This window comes from Pseudopodoces humilis, chromosome 5 (assembly GCF_049639895.1).
Source record: "Pseudopodoces humilis isolate 2021_Gansu_Grassland_sample_001 chromosome 5, ASM4963989v1, whole genome shotgun sequence".
NCBI lineage: Eukaryota > Metazoa > Chordata > Aves > Passeriformes > Paridae > Pseudopodoces > Pseudopodoces humilis.
Window position 1 is genome coordinate 2,833,094 of NC_142204.1, and position 21,307 is coordinate 2,854,400.

The following is a 21,307-nucleotide window of genomic DNA, read 5'->3' on the forward strand; positions in this document are numbered from 1 at the left end:
GAATTTTAACTTAAATATTACACACAATACTATAATATAAAACATAATGCTTTTTAAACTTCATTTATATCTCATTTATATTTACATATATAATTTATGTCTCATAAGTCATTTATGTTTCATTCCTATTGCATTTATAATAAATGATACTAGAAAGTGAAATACACTTGGAAAATTGGAAAAAAAATACATCTTTTAAATATCTGAGACAAAAACATCACTTCTAATTTATCCTCCAACCCCATTTAATCAAACTAGAAACACCTGCATTTTCCAGTTAAATATTTTGCCATCATCCCACTGGAATTGTGATGGAAGGTTGCTTTGTGTGAATGATTGTTACCACCCTGGAAATCCCCTGAGGTTCCCGTGGTGGACAGAACCTGTGACCAGGTGGATGTGGATGAGCAGCAGAGCCATCACAACTGTGTATGCTCCCCCTACACAGATTTTTTAATAAATTGAAAGGCCAAATTTCAGAGATTTCCACTGAAGGAAGGCATGGGAGCTGAGAAGAATGAGCATGGGCACTAGGTTTATAAATCCTGTTGTGTTTCAGAAGTCCTGCCTCGTGCTGGTGAGTTCTCTCCTGAGCTGCTCTTTGTGTTTTGTCCCTTTACAGAGAATAGCCAACCTGCTGCCTGCTTGGTATTACAATTTTCGGGTCACCATGGTGACCTGGGGGGACCCAGAGCTGAGCTGCTGTGACAGCTCCACCATCAGCTTCATAACAGGTAACCAGCCAGCTGAGAACACTGTGGGAGTGCTCCTGGGGGCAGAAGCACTGAGAAAATCTGACCTGGGTGCCGTGTTTCACCTACAGATAGTTGAAAGCTAGGATATTTATAGGCTAAGTGATTTTTTTGGGGGTTGTTTTTTTGTTGTTGTTTGGATTTTTTATTATTTTGTTTTTGAGTCTCTGAGGACTGCTTTAAATGAACATACAAATAAAATTTTCCTATGGCAAGCACAGTGCTTGATTGCTCTGTTGCAGTCCTCCATCAGCTGAGTGCATGGCTCCAGTGGTCCTGCTCAACTTTTACCACACCATACATTTGACACATGGAGAAGTTAACAGATAAACAAGTAAACCTGAATTCTTGGGTTTCTCAATATTATGAAACACTTTTTCATTTATCTGCAACATTTCCAGGTGTTTCTTTTTCCTCCTTTATCACCCTCCTGGTAATCCCCAGGCCAGAGCGTGACTTGTGCAGCACCAAGGCGAGTGAGCTGATAAAACCACATGGATTTCCCTCTTCCCCCAGGGACCAGCCATGGATTTAACACACTCTGGCATCTCTTGGCAGATTCTTTGGATTAGAATCTTCAACATGTCCAACAGATCAGCCATAGAGGGAGCAGCACAAAAGAGGCCCTGTTAGCACCATGCCGTGTGTTCCCAGCATCCAGGATGGTTAGGCCAAAGTCAGAGCTTTCCACTGAATCATTTTGCTTTCAAGTGTTGCTGTTTAATTCACCTTGCTGAAGTTTAGGTGATGGAAAGCAGTAAAAATTCAGTTTTACTGTGAGACACAGTGAAGTATGACTTGCTCTTCTTTTCCATCTGTAGGAATCAAATTAGAAGGAAAATCAGGGTATAATGTCCCGGCCACTCACTCCAAAGCAGGCACCAGCCTAATAACAGATTTTCTCTTTGGTGAGAGCTGGACAATGTACCTGAAAAAGTTGCTGAACACGACCCTTTTGTAATGATGCTTTATACAGAGCCTGTGGCCCAGAGAGCCACGAGAGAAAAGCCATCAGCAGTTAAAGTTGTAGCTCCAGTGAAGTCAACAGAAACCCTCCCATGCTCAGATACCTGACCCCACATCTGCTGACAGATTCTGGCACTTTCCCAGCGTTTCAGAACCTTGTGAAGGGTCTCCAGGGATATTCATTGTCCTTTGGCATCAATCAGCTTTTCTGTAGCACTGTAAAGAAGCAATTTTCCAGCTGATTGGTTGCTGTATGAGGGGAAAAAATGTCTTTTCCAACTGATTTGGGTACCAGGTTCAGTATTTTAGAGTGGAAACGTTCCAGTGGGATGCTTCAATATTGTGTGTCCAGAAACTTGTAGCAGGAATGAGGGAGATTAAGGGTCTCATGAAATATAATCTGTCATCAATACCAGTCTGGATCTCTGAGTGATGACAGCAAAGACTGCTACTGCTCTTAAATGAAAAACTAATCAACTTTTATCTAGCAGATACAGACAAAATCACAAATGGATGAACCTCTAAATATCATCCATTTGTGACTGGCAAAACCTCTCCTAGAGAAGGTCATCTGGTCTTTAGTGAAAATATCCAACTGGAATGTTGCATCAGTAGTTAATTTCTCTTATTAACAAGGGTTTATACCCTGTGTTTCTGACCTGAATTTTTCTGGTTTTAATATCCAGTCCAAAATATTTTTTGCACTTTTACTGATTGAAGGGACTGTTCAGGCACTCTCACTTTTAGGTGTTTTCCTGTTAATTTTTTCCCCCACTTCTGGCTCCCTAGTTTTTACTGTCTTTACTAAAGTACCTAAAAACTGAAAGTGTAATACCAGCCTGCTGAATACTCCTATAGAGGCACAATCAGCTCTCTATTCAAAGCTCTCCTGTGTGTGCATCTAGATGATTGCATTTCCTGCATCATCACACTGGAGGTCTGTGTTGATTTCTATTTTATGGCTCCTAACAGAATTTATCATTTGTTGGCTACATGCTATTTTCCAACAGACCCAACTTCACCCCTGGCACTTTGAAATTCACTTTGTTTGAGCAGGCCCAGCTTAGGGGGCAATATTTCAAAGCTCAGCCCTGTCCAAATCCTGCCCTCCTCTGCCAGTTGCCATTTTAATTGTGTGGTTCATCAAGGCTGCTTTTACTTTCAGGGTATTGATGAAAGTGTTGAATAGCAATGAGGTATTAAAATCACACTGTGATTTTAAGCGAAGAGTCCTCACAAAGAAAGCTGATTTGGTCAAATTGCAAGCACTTACCAATAGATGGTCAGCACTGAATGTGAGCATTAAATGCACTCCTGTCCTCTGATTGCCTTTTTTACTTGCAATCTCTTCAGCTTTGTCCAGGAGCTGCAACCAGGCTAACTTTTGAGGCTTGCCAGCTTGGCATGTCTGCAGGTTTGAAATGTTTGTCCCCAGTAGGTGCTGCCTTTTCATGGCTTTAAGTTACCAAGGGACTGAGAGTTCTTTCTCAACCTCAGCCTCTTGCAGAAGGTTTTATGGAGCACTTGGTCCCTTTCTGCATCATTTGAACAACGCCACCTCCCCTGCACAGATTGCCAGGAATTAAAACAAACAAGAAAGCCCACCAAAAAGCCCTAAATTTTAAAAATCCTGGAGTGGAGGTTTTGTAGGCTTGACAGTACCCCATCTGCCAGTTCTGTGTGTAACTGGAGAGCCAGCCTCCACACCTGGAGCATAAACTTGAGCTTCAGAAGCAGAGTAGAAGGCTCAGCTGGGAGTTTGAGGATGCAGCTTGCAGAAGGCTCAGAGCAGACATTTCCTCGTGATCCCACTGCTCCCGTGGCAGCTGTAGCCAGGCTGGGGCCGCACTGAACTGCAGCACTTGGGGTGATGAGATGCAGCTCTCTCCCACAGCAACTGGAGAGGTGTCCCCAGGAGCATGGGGGAGTTTTGGGGGATCCAAGAGGCTTGTGAGGAGCAGCATTTGTTCTCTCAGCTCCTGCAGCAGCAGTTGCACGCCGTTGTTTTACGTAGGGAGAGATCGTGACGCTGCCAGTGTTGCTGTGGTGACTAATGGGTTTTTAATGCCACCTGCTGTAAACAGCTGGATTTAAAACAACCATGAGCTCCTTAGACCACCAGCATCTGCTTTTTACAATGAGGATGCTTTTATCTTTGGAGAAGCAAAAGGAATGAGCGAGGCTCCTGGTGCTGATGACAACCACCACGTGTGCTGCCTGTTGGTCCCATGGGTGGCTTCTGACCAGGTCAGCAGCAGGGTGTGACTTCCCACAGCCTCTCTGTGCTCCCCAGAACCTTGTGGTGGTCACACCAGCCCTGGCCCCTGGTCTCATTTGACATATCCTGGGCATTCACTGTCGTGAAAGCATTCCATGAATAATGAGGTGCAGGGAGAAATCATTATTTGTGTATCAGATTCGTGTCAGTCACGGCCTTAAACTGCAAGGAATACACAATCCATGCACAGGGATGGATGGGGAACTTTAATTTTCTTTAATTTAAATTACTTTTATTTAATTTATATTTCTTTCAATTTAAAAATTAAAATAAACTGCTTTAAGGATTTTATACTAAATAAGGTTGCTTCTCCTCAACAGCACAAAATGATATTTTCAAGATTAATTTGGGAGAATAGTCTTACTAAACATTTCTAAATGGCCCTAAATTGTCTGTGCATTGCATTTGCTGCCTTCCTTTACTTCAGTAAACCTGTTCTCTAACACTCCTCTGAATGCCAAAGTCGAAGGAGCCTTTGTGAAAGCAGCAGTGACATCTTGTGGCCCCTTCCAAGAGACCCGAGCTCCGAGGCCATCCTGCATTCCCTGTCACCCCCAGCTGTGCTGGCATCCAGGGCTCTGCTCATCTGCCTTGGCACTGGCGCTCTGGACACAGCAGGGCTTGTGCAGAGGAAGACCAGGCAGTTCACACCATTTCCCCAACCCTGCTTCTCAAGAGTTGGCCAAGCACAGAGATTCATACCTTTCCCTGTTGTATCCAGGTTTTCCTACTCATATCTCCAGGGGAAGGCATTGAGATCTTCACTGACCACTGATTGTCACTTCTGGGTCTCCATTCACTATTAATTTAATTTAGCTTAATTTAAATTAATTCATTTAACTCTCCTCTGGGGTCCTGCACCTTTGAATTTGGCAGTCAAGATCAGCTGGCCAGCTGTGCTCCCTCTACAGTTCATGGCACCTCCCAGAGGGAATCCTCATCTTAAACACCTATTTTAGGAGGAGAGGAGTTACTCTGGAGGTTGCTGTCTTTCTGCAGGTCTCAGCTGATGAGAGAGCCAGCCAGGGGAGGTGGCTGAGTCCCAGTCCTTGCTTGGGAGCCGTGTGGATGTGGTGCTGAGGGACGTGGTTTGGTGGTGGATGTGGCACTGCTGGGTTATGGTTGGCCTCACTCCTGAAGGTCCTTTCCAGCCTGAGTGACTCTGTGTTACAAGGGCTGCAGAGAGAGCCAAGGCCCTGCTGGCAACTCCAGAACGTAAAAACCCCTCCTAAGAAACCAAATGGGTCCTAATGGGGCCCTTTTTTCCTCCCTTCCACCCTGGGAACAAAGGTGGTCATAACTTCTCATGCAAAAGTTGCTCTTTGGAAATCTTCAGGGTTTGGACTTTTCCTCCTAGAAATATGCAAGCTCAGTGAAAAGATATTTCTTTTCCTATAGAAAACCAATAAATATAACAATTTATTATTTCTTTTCAGTTCACTAACACAATGAAGCAACATGTGAGGCTTTTAACTTGAATTTGAATTCGACTAGCAAATGTGACAAGAAGTTATTTCTGTCTGCCATGATTTATTTTTTTTTAAAATTAAAAAATTTCAAAAAGAAGTGTATTTTTGTTCTGATTATCTCCCAGGTTAAATGATGGTTTTCATATCCTTCAGCTAGTGCTTAAATGTAGTAGCTTTTAATGTTCCTTTCCTGATAGCTTTGTGATATTCTCCTCATGACAGCATCCTTTGGCAAAAGTTTATCACTGGATTTGCTAACCAGCCGTGTTAGACCCTGTCTGTAACACTCTTGCCTTCTTCCCTCAGCACCAGTGGCACCCAAAATTACCTCTGTAGAATATTACAATCACCTTTTGTATGTCACCTGGACCTATGGAGGAGATGGTCCCGACCTTTCTCATTCCAGGATGCTGCACTGGATGGTTGTTGCAGAAGGAAAGAAAAAAATCAAGAAGAGTGTAAGTATCAGTGTGGAAGATGGGTGGTGTTCATTTCTTCAATTTTTTTGTGAGGTTTTAGGTGTTTTTTTTGTTTTTTCTGGGTTTTTGTTCAGTTGGTTTGTTGTCCTGAGTTAATAAGTCAGAAAAATTTTGAAAACTCTGATAACTTTGTATTATTAAGTTCTAGCAAGTTTGGTAGAAGCCAGTAAAAGTTATTTCCCAGTGCTAGCATGCACCTCCAAAGACTGGAGCTCTCAAAACAGCCAGTGGACAAAGTGTTTCTGTCATGATCTAGTGAAGGTGTTGATAATTTATGTCATTTTAATGGAGCTTAAAAACGTCTCAGCTTCAGACAGTAAAACATAAAGAGTATTCTTTTATACAGCTATGGTATTTTCTGTTTATATTTATTAATAAACAGAGCAAACTACTGGCTGAGTTCTTTTAGTTTGTTCAAGTACTGCCACTTCCCACTTTCTGACTTTATCCTCATAAATTCCCTGTTCCTCATTTTATGTTTGAATACGAGCTCCACTAATTGATGGGATGAGGATTTCACCCAGAATGTACTGAGAAAACCTGCTAGATGCTCAAGTGTGCTCTTGGTACATTCTCTCGAGCATTTGGAAAACTGGAAGTGTATTTTCAGCAGAAGTGCAAGTTTGCCACCAATTTTCATTTGGGTTTGTGTGGAACATCCTGGATTTCATTAGATTCCTTGTGGCTGCAAGAGTGCACCATGGAGCTTGTTGCAGCATGAATCTAATGATATGATTAGGAGAACTGCTAACCTTTGTGAGCAGCAGGAACTTTCAGGATTTGGATCCTTACTTCAAACAGGGAAGAAAACTAGATTTTAATTTTTGTCCTACAAATAAAATATTCTGTCAATTGAACTCCAAAAAAAACAAAATTTCACAATGCTATCCCTCTCATCTCTTGCTTCAAAAAGTCATGTTTTCTGTAAGCTTATTATTCTTTCAGGAAAAATCTCATTTCTCTACCATCCAACAATATGAAAATGGTAGATTAAATAAATATAAAATAAACATTTAATATGAAAATTGAAATAAATTAAAAGAAAAATCGACTATGTAATTTCAGATTAAACAAAATATTCGAATTAGAGAGCATCTACAATATAGTATTATCTATAAATAAAACTTTAAAGCTTTAGGGATGTCTTTACAAATGTTTCTCTTTATATTCCCTTATATTTATATACATATATATATATATATATATATATATATATATATATGTATACATATATATAGTCTTTATATTGCCTTGTAGGACAAGGGAACCCAGAGGGTATTCTTTAGGAAAATCCAGCAAAAACCTACCTATTTCTAGCTAACTTTTATGATTCTGTTCATATGGATGAGTGTGGGTACACATCTGGAGGCTTCAGGGTGTGCCTGTTCTCCCAAGCTCTGTTAGTCACTCTCAGAAGCTGCTCCCTTTAAAACTCATGCTATATTGTAATACCATAATGTGATTTTACTTTGAGTGTTAGTATAGTTATTTTTCCTGTGGCATTATTGAAATAAATAGGTAACACTGTCAGAAAATGGTGACTTTTTCTTTTTGCTGCCAGTGCATTTCCCAAGACTCCACAGAAGCTGGTCAGTTTTCAGAGAAGTGATGAAAATTATGTACAAAGCCCTACTGGCCTTTATTCAGAGTGCTTCAGTTTCTCTTGCATTTGAAAGCTTCAGCCTGAGAATTAAGTTAAAAACCAGCATGAGATTCTTGAATGGGCCCTTTATAGATAGTCCAGAAGTGCTCTGAAAAACAGCATGTTCCAAGTTCTGCATCCTTCTCCACGACTGGAGAAGTGGGAAGATTACCCTAAAATAAAAAGAAGTTACTCTCAGTCTTTTGAGATTCAGCTCAGTTTTGGATCTGGTTTCAACTTGCAGATGATTGAAGCCAGACCCTGAGATCCACTGTCAAGTCAACAGGTCTCCAAGAGGTGTTAGACTTGCCCAGATGGATTTAATTTTCAAGTCTGTAGGATATATAAAGGCTTGCCTACACATGGCTTGTGTGCTCTTCTTTGAGGTGTCTGACCTGATTTAAATTCCTCTAAAACTGCAATAGACTCAAGTCCACGGCTTGTTTAGCATTTTGCACAGCTTGAGGAACCTAGATGCTCTCAGTGGTGTGAGGGAGAATTTCTTTTTTCTTTTAATTTTCTCTGGTCACATAGAAAGTGCAGCCAAAAATTGTCTTCTTTTTGCATTGTGCTCTTCTGGTTTTGTGGGTGATATCAGTGGGAGCTGGTTGATGCCACAAGCCTGGAGCATGCAGAAGACATCTGCTGTGATGCACAGGACTTTCTCTGTAGTATTTTGAGTGACCAGGTTGGTTCTGTGGGGCAGTTGTATGGTTTGTGCCATGTTTAAGCTGGTGTCTCTTGATTGTTCAGGTAACACGCAATGTGATGACTGCAGTGCTGAGCTTGCCTCCAGGGGACATTTACAACCTTTCAGTGACTGCTTGTACTGAAAGAGGCAGCAATACTTCCATGCCCCAACTTGTGAAATTGGGTAAGAAGTGCTTGTTCATAAATTATTAACTCACCCCACTCATTTGACTGTAAAGTAACTCTCTCAGCAGATGCAGCACCTTCCTTATTTCAGTTATGTACCTGTGAGCCCATTTCTCTTGCCAAGCTGCAATTTTCACCTCACCTTTCTGTGAAGATTGTCTCATGCCTGTGTGTGAAGCTACTCTCCTAAAACAGTTCTGCTCAAGAGTGGCAAAATTTGACTGTAAATGGAAATAGGAGAGTGGAAATCACTTAGTGGCTTGCTGAGAGAACAAGTCAACTTCATAGTTGCTTGTCTAAGGTCTTGATCACATGTAGGTTTTGAAAAGGGGCAACTCAGGAATCACAGATGAACTTTTCACTAAAAAGCAGAGCCTTCCTTTCTACCTTTCTGTTTCTGGCAAGACTATTTCCAGACCAAGTGGCAGAGAGATGTATACATCTCTCTGCCACTTGGTCTCCTTTCCTGTCTCCCCTCCTGGACATCTGCAAAGTCTTTCTACACCAAAATCTCACCCTTAAGTACAAATTAATGATAGCATTCTTTATAAAAATAGTCAGATTTGTGAATGGGGAAGCCAGCTTCATTTTTAGAGAAATATGTGTAATATACTCATAAAAACAAAACTCGAGAGCATGATCCTTAATGTAAAAATTTCAAATTTTCAAATTTTTCAAAAGTTTCAAATTAGTTTCTACCTAACATCTTTCTTTACTTGGGAGGAAGACTGGACACTGCACCATTAAGAAATGTTATTTCTCTTTTGAGTGTATGTGGAGTTGTTGAGCCCTAGGTACCTAAAACACTGTAATTTCCAGGTGTGCCAAACTGCTTTTACAGGCTTTAGCTCCACTGAGAAGGTGAGTAAGGATTATCCTCTCTACATGAATAATAATCCTTTTGTGAGTCACTGTGAAGAGAAGTGAATTTAAAGGACTCTGTAATTTCTAATTAGATTAGATGCCTTGAAAACAAGCACTGTCCATTTATGTTTCTCAGCATTCTTAACTCACGGTGCTGAGGCAAACTACAGACAAAACAACCTGAAGTTCTTGGCAGGTCTTCTTACCAAAGGCAATATTTGAAAGACACAGACAAATTCCATGAGTTTTCTTTTCCCTGTGCAAACCATATCCACTGTTTTCCCCATGCCTTGTGGCTGTGCATTTGTTCCTGCTGACCCAGTGGGTGAATGTGTAGGGGGTGATGTTACCCCTGCTAGCATTGTCCAAATATTTTAGGGTGGTAATTCAAAACACCAGCTAACTTTATCTTTCAGACAGATCCACAAGCTTTATCCATGCTGTACACTCTGCAGCAGAGTTGTTCCTGTTCTTTCCTTATGGATGGACACTCTTATTGGGCTTGGTTGGGTATTTTGCCCTTCAGTAACAACAAGGAGAAGGTGGAATCAATTCCATTCCAATTCCAATTCCTTCTTTTGGGTGTGGGTTTTTCTGTTGGGTTGAGTTTGATTTTTTTATTATTATTATTATTTTTTTTTATTTTCCTTTATGATGTTTGAACTTTGAACAGACAAAAGTGGGGATGTTTTGCCAGAGGTTTTCCCTCTCTCTGTTTCTGGGGGGAGCAATGGGAGTTGTAATTAGCAGTAGTGGAAGCTGGCTCTAAGTGATAGACAACTCAGCACTTGGCAGTCACTTAAGCATTCCTGCCAAATGTTCTTCCCTCCACGATGTTTGCTTCATCCTGGCAACACTCCACCTGCAGAAAAATCAAGCCATTTGTTGGAAGCAAGAGGAGGATTTGCTTGGGGTGCTGCCCAAATGCAAAACTCGTGTTTTAATTGAGGCCTTTTTTTTTTTTACCTGGAGTGAGGGATAGAATGTGTTTCTGAGTCCAAGAGCAGATATATGTGTGTAATTATGGGAGAGGGACACTTTCCTGTGTAGCACTGGGACAATATGGGCACTCCAAGCCCCCTGACACACGGGAATGTGCCTCAGTCCCTGCCCAACTCTTTCCATAATGCCAATATGGCTTGGGCAGACTCCAACCCCAGAACACAGATCTGATTGTTTCAGGATCAGATACGTCTCCAAAATGTCTATAACTACTTGAGCAAGTCCCTTGTGCCAAGGTTCCTGTGACAGCATCTCACAAAATGAGGATAACCAATTATTTGTGGAAGGAAAAAAAATCAACCCAGAATGTTCTTGTGCATCACCCATTGTATGTAGTGTGTCAGAACCCAAAATAGGGTAATTGTTTGAGAATTACAGCTTTAATTAAACATCCACAGAACAGGAGATTTGTGCAGAACAACTCAGAAATGTACAAACCAAATGTTACAGTCTCTGAAGGCAAAGCAGAGCAGCCCAGGAGGCCTGAGGTGTGGAAAGCTGGGGACTGCCAGTCCCCATCGTGTGAAGTCATCAGGATGAAAATCAGGATTAAGCGTTGGTGTTTAATTGATACTGAGGAGGAAAAGTATCTCTCATGTTAGCACTGTGCTTAGGCTGTTTGTCCTCTCCTGGTCCTCAAGATTCTCTCTACTGTTCTGTGCTTTCCATTCCCCAGGCTGGCTCAGGTGTGGTGACAGCGAGGGGTGACCTCCACAGGGGTCCATGTGCAGGGAGGTGGCCCTGGAGGCAGCAGCCAAGGCCACTGGACATGGGGACAGGGGTCCAGACCCCCCTCCATGTTTCACAGCATTTCTGATGATCCCAGGAGACCCTCCATCTATCACTCTTGTCACAGGGCTGTCCCCTGCTCGACAGACTTGTATTTGTTTGCCTGTTGTCACTTCCGCCAGCACAAAAGCAATGAAAATCAAAGTAATGAATTGAGGACCTCTGGAGAGCTGGACCTCTGAATTTCTACAACTCATGGAAGTCAACACAGATCCAGGAGCCCTTAAATGTTAGCCAGAGGAGGGGGGGGCAGGGGGAAAAACGACAACAGTTGTTTGTTTTTTTTAAGCTGGTAATTGGCTAAATATTTCCTCTTCTGCAATTAAAGGAACCTAGGCAGCCTTTCCTTGTGGGAAGCTGCTTCGTTATAGTCTCCTGTGAAGAAAAGCCTTCTCAGGCCAAATGTGCTGCTAACAGGTGGACAGTGATCTTTTCTGGAGGGGTTCCTGCTATCATTGCTCTATTAATAGAATCCACCGATCATCCTCAAACAAGGGCTCTGCTGAAAAGGGAAGTGAAGTAATTATCCATCTGTCCAAATAGAGAACGGTTTAAATAGAGAAGAAAAACCAACACACTTCATCATCTTCCCATTTTACAGTGGTAGTTTGTCATCATGAGAGGATTTACTTTGGTAGACTTTATCTGAGGGAAATGAAAGATAGAAGGGAATCAGGCCTTGCTTTCAATTTTTTCATTTTTCTCAGTTGTCTTGAAACTTAAAGATAAGCTTAATGAAAGGAGATTTTTCTCTTACACCAGAACCAGCCCCTCCAAAATCACTGTTTGCTGTCAACAAGACTCAGACCTCTGTGACTCTGCTGTGGGTGGAAGAAGGAGTAGCTGATTTCTTTGAAGTCTACTGCCAGCAGGCTGGATCTGGCCAGGAAACAAAAGTCCAGGTATGTGTGTGTCTCTTCTTTGGTGTCCACTCTTCATCCCAGAATTAAACTTCTAAAGGCTAAATTACTAAAGCTACATTTCAAATAGTAAAGTATTTTACTTGTTTGGCAATATTAAGGTTGTCCTCTGTTTTATGGGTGAGATTATATTGGTTGGAGAGAAATTGTGTGCATCCAGCAGTGTCAGTGGAATTGGCTACAGATGGAAATGTAAAACCTAACAGGCCACAAAACTAAGGGAATGCCAATGAGGAAGAAGGGAAAAATGGTCAGGTAGCTTCATAAGGAATGGGGAAAATAGATGTCATGAGATGTCATGGGATATCTGATACAGTATCTAATTATTTAGATTTAAATTTATTTAAATTATTAATAAAATATAAATTATTTAATAATTTACTAAGTAATTTTATTTAAATATTTAAATATTTACTTTATTCCTGGTTTTGAGATCTGTTAACTGAAGTTCAGTAGGAGCTTCATTGCTATTCCAAGAGTACCTTTATGCAAATGTGGCTGCTATTCATGCATTTTATCTCAGGGTATTTTCTTCAAGACCCATTTCCTGAACCTCACATATGAACCTCCCTTTCTCTCTGTCTAGTCAGGTACCTGTGCTCAGCAGTCAATTTAAATATAGAGTATTTAAATGGGGAAAAATAGCAGTAGTAGTTTTAATTCCTTGACATTCAATGCTGTGCAACATGTGAGGTTTACTTTGTGCTTTAGCTGATGGTATAATGAATCTCTCTGATTATGTGCCACAGAACATTATTCTCTCATGTGGACTGCGACACTTCATGGGAAATCATTCAGAAAGAAGTGAAAAATTACCTACTTAAACCACTGATTACCACAAAAGATTTGCACACTCTTTAATCCTATGGAAGATCAGTCTGAATTATTTAACATTCTTTTTAAATTGAGACAGACAATGGCTAAAGGAAAAAAAAAAATGCTTACATGTTCTTTAATCTTTTGGATAGTTTAGATTCCACATCTACATTCCTGCTTTTTCACCCTGAATAGCAAAGGTCATTGTCATCACTTGCCAAAGATTCAAAATAGTGATGAGATCAGGCAAGGAAAGTACCAGAGGATCTGCAAGTCCAGCTCAGAGCAGATCTGTTTTAAGAACATCAGGAAAAGACTGCTTCACTTGGCAGATGCTTCAGTGGGTGTCCCAATTGTTGACTGGAACATCTGGCACTGGATAATGCACAGAGATTGTCCTCTCACTCCTCGTTAGATTCATCACTCTCTTTTCTGTCTCCATGAAAAACTGGGAAGGGCTCATTTCTGAACTATAAAAAGGGATGCTTTCCAAGTAGACTGGTGATAAGTCTTTGTGATTTTTCCATGCTAATTATATGAACACTTTTGTCCTTTGCCTACATCTTTAAATCAATGAAATGAAAAGCAACAGCTTTCCGATTTTGAACATCTTGGGTTTCAGCTGACTAATTTAAGTTTCCCAGAGGGGAAAATGGAAACACCCAACCAAGTCCAAATGCCAAAGTGTGGCTCCTCCTTTCAGCTCAGGCAATAAAAGTCTCCTCCTTTACACTCATGTGCATGTGGTTTCATCTGCATAATGTGCCTCAATTGCTCTGCAGCAGGAGCTTAGAACTGACTGACAGCAGGCTCTTGCAAATATCCAGTGCTTGGGACTTGTTACAGCATCTTGCATTTCCCATTTGGAACAGGTTCATTCATAAACCTCCTTCTTTCCCTTCTCCTTCTTTCTCCTGGCTCAGTGTTCCTGTTTTTACAAGTGTAACCCTGGTTCTGCTGGACAGTCCAGAAAAATGAGGGCCTTTAGGATTTGTCTCTTTATCTCAGAGCATGTTTTTCTTGCTTTGTTTGTTTTCTCTTGCTCTATCAACATTTTAAATCCACAAAAGCGTTTACATAGTAATTAACACATTGTATAAATATGTTATGAAGAGTTTCTGCTGGCTAGAAAAACTAAGGTGTAGGGTGTTTGATCATAATTATTACCAAAAGACTTTGCTCTTGCTTTGTTTTTCACCTCTGCCACTCAAAAGGGCTCACAGGTCTCCACACCCAGAGGAGCTGCCTCACAGGCAGAGATGACATGCATTCAAATCACCATTGTGATTTCATTTGTGGCAGAGGTTGTGACTGCCTTGGCTGTTCTTTGAATGAAAATAACTTGGTTTTCCTCCTACCTGTGTGGCTCAGAAACCAGAGCTCATGAGCCGTGCCCACCTCTGGGATGTCCTGGAGGTCACAGTGCTTTCCCCTACCAAGCATGTGCCTGACCAACCCACTCTGGGGCACAAGTCCTTTCCTCCCCAAAAGGCTCTGGGGTCCCTGGAGTGATCCTGGGATGTGGAGATGAAAAACAAGGCACGGGACCACCTTGCTTTGAGATGATTTATTGCTGAAGTAGCCAGATAAGATGTCAGTCTGAAGGGGTGAGATTTAGAGGAGCAACAAGTCAGTCATAGCTCAAGGTAGTCACGGGTTTCTTCTTCACACAGCAATATAGAACATTTTGGTCCAATAAACAGTTGAAATGAAACTTGTTTTTATTTAATAACCTATCACCTTTGCTTCATTTTGCCACACTGTGTCTGTCTCTTAGCCACTAAGCTGACAGGTCATGTACTCATACACACACCTCTGTTACAGCTTCTAAATCCCTAACCTGCTCTATAAATCACATTATTACAGCTCAAACCTCCAACTATTTCACTTTATATAATTTCTTACTTAATTTCTTACTAGGAACATAAGTTTATAATTTCTCTACCCAATGTTTGTGTACCTTCATCACTGCATTAACCCAAACTCTTTCCAAGGCTGCAGACTGAACCCTTCAGCATCTGTGGAATTATCTGTTTTTCTGTTTCCCACACTGATGAGCTGTGCCCACCTCTGGGATGTGCTGGAGGTCACAGTGCTTTCCCCTACCACGCATTGTGCCTGACCAACCCACTCTGGAGCACACATCCTTTCCTCCCCAGAAAGGCTCTGGGGTCCCTGGAGTGCTCTGGGATGTTCTTACAGCCACATTCACCCCTGTTCCTCTTTCCTGGTTTGCCTTTCCTGTGTTTCAAAGTGCTGATTTCTTTCACCAGATCTCCTGTCAGGTATCCAGAGCACTGATCTGTGCTCTCACATTAAGGGGAGAGACAAACCCCTGTGTGTTTTTCCCCACGTTTGCAGGAACCTGTGACGGTCTCTTCACACGTCGTGACCATTTCCAGCCTGACCCCTGCCACCTCCTACAACTGCAGCGTGACCACCTTCAGCCACAACAGCCCCAGCATCCCCACCTTCATCGCAGTTTCCACCATGGGTAAGCAGCACTTCCCTGCTTTCTTCTTCTTCCTCATCCAGATACATCTGTTTCCCCTTGCTTTCTAAAGCTGCGCTTGGTAATGCTGGGCCCAGGGGCTGTTTGCATCATGAAAAGGCTGCGGGATGGGATGGGATGGGATGGGATGGGATGGGATGGGATGGGATGGGATGGGATGGGATGGGATGGGATGGGATGGGATGGGATGGGATGGGATGGGATGGGATGGGATGGGATGGGATGGGATGGGATCCATGGGATGGAATGGGATGGGATGGGATCCATGGGATGGGATGGGATGGGATGGGATGGGATGGGATGGGATGGGATGGGATGGGATGGGATGGGATGGGATGGGATCCATGGGATGGGATGGGATGGGATGGGATCCATGGGATGGGATCCATGGGATGGGATGGGATGGGATGGGATGGGATGGGATGGGATGGGATGGGATGGGATGGGATGGGATGGGATGGGATGGGATGGGATGGGATGGGATGGGATGGGATGGGATCCATGGGATGGGATGAGATGGGATCCATGGGATGGGATGGGATCCAGGGGATGGGATGGGATCCATGGGATGGGATGGGATCCATGGGATGGGATCCATGGGATGGGATGGGATCCATGGGATGGGATGAGATGGGATGGGATCCATGGGATGGGATGGGATGGGATGGGATGGGATGGGATGGGATGGGATGGGATGGGATGGGATGAGATGGGATGGGATGGGATGGGATGGGATGGGATGGGATGGGATGGGATCCATGGGATGGGATCCATGGGATGGGATGGGATGGGATGGGATGGGATGGGATGGGATGGGATGGGATGGGATGGGACGGGATCCATGGGATGGGATGAGATGGGATCCATGGGATGGGATGGGATCCAGGGGATGGGATGGGATGGGATCCATGGGATGGGATCCATGGGATGGGATCCATGGGATGGGATGGGATCCATGGGATGGGATCCATGGGATGGGATGGGATGGGATGGGATGGGATGGGATCCATGGGATGGGATGAGATGGGATCCATGGGATGGGATGGGATCCATGGGATGGGATGAGATGGGATGGGATCCAGGGGATGGGATGGGATGGGATCCATGGGATGGGATGGGATCCATGGGATGGGATCCATGGGATGGGATGGGATCCATGGGATGGGATCCATGGGATGGGATGGGATCCATGGGATGGGATGGGATGGGATGGGATGGGATGGGATGGGATGGGATGGGATGGGATGGGATGGGATGGGATGGGATGGGATGGGATGGGATGGGATGGGATGGGATGGGAGCTTTGGACAGCCCTTAGAAAAGGCCCCACTTGACTTGGAGAAATGTAACCTGGGGGCTCCATTGTATACTGGGTTTTAGAAATCAGGGGTGTAGTTTGTGGTGTCAATACTAAACATCAGGGTACTGCTGCTGTTGGACATGAAATGATTCACACGGTTCAATGTATGATAGGGAAAAAGAAGAATTTTATTTCTGTGACTCCAGTATTTATAAATTCTCAATAATGACCAGGGATTGGATAGTTAGGTTACCACCTTCCCAATCACACTGGGGATGAGAAACGTCCATCAAAATATGTTTCTTTAAAAAAAATGTCTAAACATCTATGTTTATGATTACTTTCCTGGGAAAGTAGCTAGAAACTATGAAAACAAGATCAAAAGGTTTAATTTTCAGAGCAACAGGGTACTACTTGATGATATTTATGGAGGAAAATGTTTCCTCAGCCAAGCCCAAACAAGAAGAAAATCATAAGCTGTTAAGGCTTTCTGCATTCAGCAGAGAGAAGAAAGGCCTCTGCAGGATCTTCAGCAGTCACAGCCAAAAGGCTCCTGAGGGAGGATCCCTGGGCATGTCATTTTCCAGAATAATTAAGCAATTGCAACCCAATTACAAAGCCCCAGCTTATTATTTTGCTTCTGGGTCAGAAAAAGCATTGATTATTGTTGAAGAACAACTTCAGAGTGGAAAAGTGCTTTGGAGACATTGATGATGATGAATATCTGTATTTCGTATTACCTTCAAAATTTTCCCTTGTGTCGTAAATGTCAGCTGGAAAGGAAAAAAAAATAATAAATCAGAACATGTTAAAGTTTAACAAAAATGCCAGAGTGAAGTCATTTCCCCAAAGAAATTTTTCTAAGAGCAATAGCTATTCAAACTCTATCTCCTGTGGTAGATTTTTCTCCCTCTAACACTCCAGGCTCTTTGAGATAAGTTTAAAAAAACAGCATTATCAAAACTCAGTGAAAAACAAAACAAAACAGAAATGTCAGTGCTTCTGAACTGAATAACTGAGAGTCGTTTTCTGCATGTACAGTCACTGAGATGAACCCCAATGTCGTGGTAATTTCCGTGTTGGCCATCCTCAGTATCCTCCTGATTGGACTGCTGCTGGTCACTCTTGTTGTACTCAGGAGAAAACACCTACAGATGGCCAGGTAAGTCCAGATTGATGCTAATTACAACAAATAAATTTTTAAAAAAATAAATAATTAAAAAAATATATATATATCTCAAAACACATCAATAAAAATAATATTCTAATAAATTATAATAGTACCTATATAATAAATATGTAATATATGATCATAATATAAAATATATTAAATAGATTCTTTATTAATATATTATTATTTTATTTATAGAGATAATGTAAATAATAAAACATGTAAATAATAATGTAAATACTATATTTCTATAAATATGATAAATAATATAACAAATATATAAATATATAATATATAAAATGTAATATATAAAATATATATATTTATATATTATTATATTTATATAAATATATCTTTTAAATAATATCTAATATATAATATATCTTATATATAATAGATGTAAAATATAATATAATAATTTAATAATATTATGTATAATATATAATTTATAGTAATAAATATATAATAATAAATAAAAACAATTGTTTCAGCTGAGAATGCTCTTGTGTGTGGGTGCTCCTTAAGATGCTTGTGAATAGGATGTCTTCAAAAGAGTTGTTTTGCTGCTGCTGAACACATTTTCTTCTCTACTTTCACTCTTGACCTGACTGACAAGCTTCAACCTTTGTTTCATTTTGAGCTTTGCAGGACTGAGTCCATGAGTGCAGTCACACAGGACAAAAGGCTTGCGTCAGGAACATTAATGATAATTAGGATCTGAGGCAAATGGGCACGAGCAGGACATCAAGGCTCTTTGCAAATCTTTGATACGATTTGGAACAGAAGATATTTCCATACCAACAGATAACATTTTCTAGATTCTTTCTCTCACCATTTGCCAGTCTGCACCAATCATTTCTAGCTGAATATTGAAATTCAATTTCCTTTTCTAGGTGATCTTACCTGCTGCAGTTCACTTTAATGTGGGTTGTTATGTGAGCTGTGGAAGTTTCCCCAAACCCTTGATAATTGCTTAACTTACTGCTTTTGAAGGTTTCACAGAGTCTTTATCCTTTTATAATCTATGTAATACATTTTATATTCATTTACTGTGTCAAGAAAGGAAATTATTTCATGTAAAAACAAACTTATGTAAAAAATCTCCTATTTAACAGCCTAGGAGATGCTGCATTTTGTGTGTTGTGTCTTGTCCATGTATTCCATGCAACAGATGACCACATCACACACATGTTTCAGGTTATCTTTTTGAAAGAACATTACATGGTTTGTTCCTTTTGCATGTAACTGGCTCACTGAAAATCCCAGCTAAATTAATTCTCTTTCCTATTTAATTGCTGTGCAGCCAGCCCAAAGCTTTTTCTCTTCATCACTGCTTCTAGCCACAGAAGATAAACACCCCAGAAGGAAATTTAAAAAATAAATCCAGTAGGAAGCTGCGAGCAGTTGTTTGCTTAAATCAAGAAAACAGTCAAGTTAGTTTATAATTTGTAGCTGAAAATAATGTGATAAAGACACTACTGAATGTTATTCAGGATTTTTTTTTCTTTTCCCTACAGTTATTTTTGTAACTCAAAATTAGCTATAATTATCCTGTAAAAAGGACACAATTAGAAAACTTCTTAGAGTGGCAACAGTGAATATTTACTATAGAAAAATAAATATTTAACACATGTACATATAAACCATTGCTAGTTCTAGGCTATGAAAGCACAAATTTGGACAGAAGATAAGCTCCTATTTGAGAATTTAATTCTTTTGAAGCATTTTTAGGCAGTTTGATCTCAGGTGGTGTTCACATTTACTGGTTTTGGACAACTGCATTAAGGGGTTTTAGTTTTGTTCACTACTGATTGTCCCAGACCTAGTCACAGATGTGGGTGTCCAGCACTTCCCTGCAACTCCAGGAGTTCTCTGATAAATCAAACTCTTTGCAAGTGCTGTGAATCCAAAAATAATAACTTTTTACCTAATGGTTTTTCTGGAACAGGGAGTGTGGGGCTGGGACCTTTGTGAATTTTGCATCTTTAGAGAGAGATGGAAAGCTCCCCTATAACTGGTGAGTGTTTGAAGCAAAGTTTATGTTCTTTCCCCATCTCTGCTTTTTGGCAAATGTTATCTGTAATCTTAAAGTGCTTATTTTTTGTGTCATTGCTGTCCCTCTTTAGGATAAAACTGCTAGGCTTGTTAATGTTGTATTTTATTCCTTGAATGTGTTTTATTTCTTGAATGATGACTGAAGACATGCATTCTGTCACCTGCTATTTTTAGTAGGCAGTGATGTATTTGCATGTCAGCCAAGTTGCATACATGTGTTTTAGGAGGATTTTTTTTTTCCCCCTTTTTCTTAAAGACATATTTCCTAAAATAACACAGCTGTAGAAGCTTGATCTATAAATTCATTAGCACTTCCATAAATTTACATCCAGGAGCAAACTTATTTGTAGATGACTAATTACCAATTGTCAGTGCCTTTAATTAATATTTCCTTTCATTACAAGACAAGGACAAGCCAACTCAAATATATACTGTAACTTAATGTTCAATGCTGTTGGAAAACAATAACAAAAAAAACCCCTAAATATATCTCTCTAATCTAGAAAATCACCTGCAAGAGTTGCAGGCACTGATATGGACTCTTAAATCATCACTGTCACCATCAGCTGAACAGAATTATTTGAAGAAAGAAAATCCATAGGATTAACTTTATATTATATATTTATATATATATATATTAAATAGATTTTATTAGACTTTTTTATAATTTATGCATTAGATATTTTTATATTATATTTTTATATTATATATTCACTTTATAGAAGTAAAAGGCTGTGAGAACTGCCTGACTGGCACCACTGTGGTCATTTCCATGCCTATTTTAATAATCAAATGAGTGGTAATGACAAGACCCAAGGTTTACTGCTCTGTTGTTAGCAATCTCTGCAAAAACCTCTCCTCCTTCAAGGCAAGTCCAAACACAGATATTTAACAGCATGACATCAGCCCCATTCCAGTAGGTGAGAAGAAAATACATGTCTTTACAACCATGGTCAGCTTTGCTGCCAGCTGAGAGGTTGGAAAGAAAAGTTGGTGCACAGGGAACCTCTTCCATGACCTCACAGGACACAGCCTGCCAGCAAAACTGGGATTAAATGCATTGACACTGCACCACCACAAGCCTTTTGCTAATAAACCTGCAAACTAAACTAACAAAGCCAGCAAATCTTGTCAATATCTCACTGTGCTGCTAATTAACTGGGTATTAAACAAGCTTCACTTGCTTGCTTTAGCTTTAATAGCAGCCAGCTGTATGCAGTACAAATGAAACCATGCCTCAGCTTCTCTTGCTTGGACTGTATTAATGGCAAAAAAGTCAGAAGATCAAACACTCATGTTAATTAAATAGCCAGGCTTGAATGAAATTATTTAACTAGCAACAGACATTATTAAAATCATAAAAGGCTTTTTTTGTTTGCTTTTTTTTAATGGGAAGGGAATTAATAGGTTTGGATA

At 40.9% G+C, this 21,307-nt stretch overlaps 1 protein-coding gene across 2 annotated transcripts in view; it reads left to right on the top strand.

Annotated features, from left to right (window-relative positions):
- PTPRO (protein tyrosine phosphatase receptor type O) overlaps positions 1-21,307 on the top strand; it is a 143,937-nt gene that overhangs the window by 102,658 nt on the left and 19,972 nt on the right. For both annotated transcript variants that reach the window (XM_005526958.3, XM_088055290.1), the window contains exons 10-16: positions 623-734; positions 5,772-5,923; positions 8,340-8,460; positions 11,880-12,019; positions 15,215-15,347; positions 17,707-17,827; positions 19,785-19,853. In XM_005526958.3, the coding sequence (XP_005527015.2) occupies positions 623-734; positions 5,772-5,923; positions 8,340-8,460; positions 11,880-12,019; positions 15,215-15,347; positions 17,707-17,827; positions 19,785-19,853 (848 nt within the window). The remainder of the gene's footprint in view (positions 1-622; positions 735-5,771; positions 5,924-8,339; positions 8,461-11,879; positions 12,020-15,214; positions 15,348-17,706; positions 17,828-19,784; positions 19,854-21,307) is intronic.